The sequence below is a fragment of the Eimeria mitis genome, genomic scaffold (genome assembly GCF_000499745.2).
Source record: "Eimeria mitis Houghton genomic scaffold, Emh_scaff7916, whole genome shotgun sequence".
NCBI classification, from domain to species: Eukaryota; Apicomplexa; class Conoidasida; order Eucoccidiorida; family Eimeriidae; genus Eimeria; species Eimeria mitis.
The window spans coordinates 1,813-2,427 of NW_013575815.1; the positions used below are offsets into that span (position 1 = coordinate 1,813).

The 615-nt window shown below is 61.8% G+C and overlaps 1 protein-coding gene across 1 annotated transcript in view; it reads left to right on the forward strand.

The window, feature by feature from the left end:
- The window catches only part of EMH_0093140 (uncharacterized protein), a gene marked incomplete at both ends in the record, with an annotated part of 735 nt that extends 424 nt beyond the window's left edge, over positions 1-311 (forward strand). The window contains one exon of the mRNA XM_013501951.1: positions 1-311. Within this exon, the coding sequence (XP_013357405.1) occupies positions 1-311 (311 nt within the window).
- Between the last annotated feature and the right edge of the window lie 304 nt (positions 312-615).

Sequence of the window (615 nt, forward strand, 5' to 3'; positions counted from 1 at the left end):
TAGCCAGACACGACGAGCAGCAGCGGCAGCAACGGCAACAGCAGCAACAGCAGCAACAGCAGCAACAGCAGCAGCAAGAGCAACAGCAGCAGCGGCTGCTCCCTCCCTGCGAGTCGTTCCTTGCCGTTGACAGCTGTATGCATGGAGAAGCAGACAACTGCAGCAGCAGCAGCAGCAAGACAGCCGCAGCCGCAGCAGCAGCAGCAGCAGCAGCAGCAGCCGGAGAAGCCACAGCGGTGGCGGATCTAACCAACAGGCGGCTCCTTGATCGCTGCCCAGCTAGCTGTGCAGCTATCCATCTATCTCTCTAGGCAGCTAGCTAGCTAGCTAGGTGGCTGGTTAGCTAGCTAGGGTTCGCGCAAGCCCAGCAAGGAGCGCAGGCGGGTGCAGCTCCAGACTATCATCAGCAGCAGCAGCACGAGCAGCAGCAGCACGAGCAGCAGCAGCACGAGTAGCAGCAGCAGCACGAGCAGCAGCACGAGCAGCAGCAGTCACAGCAGCAGCAGCAGCAGCACGAGCAGGAGCAGTCACAGCAGCAGCAGCAGCAGCACGAGCAGCAACAGCAGCAGCAGCAGCAGCCGGGAGACCAATGGTCACGTGTCAAGGGTGTGGGGA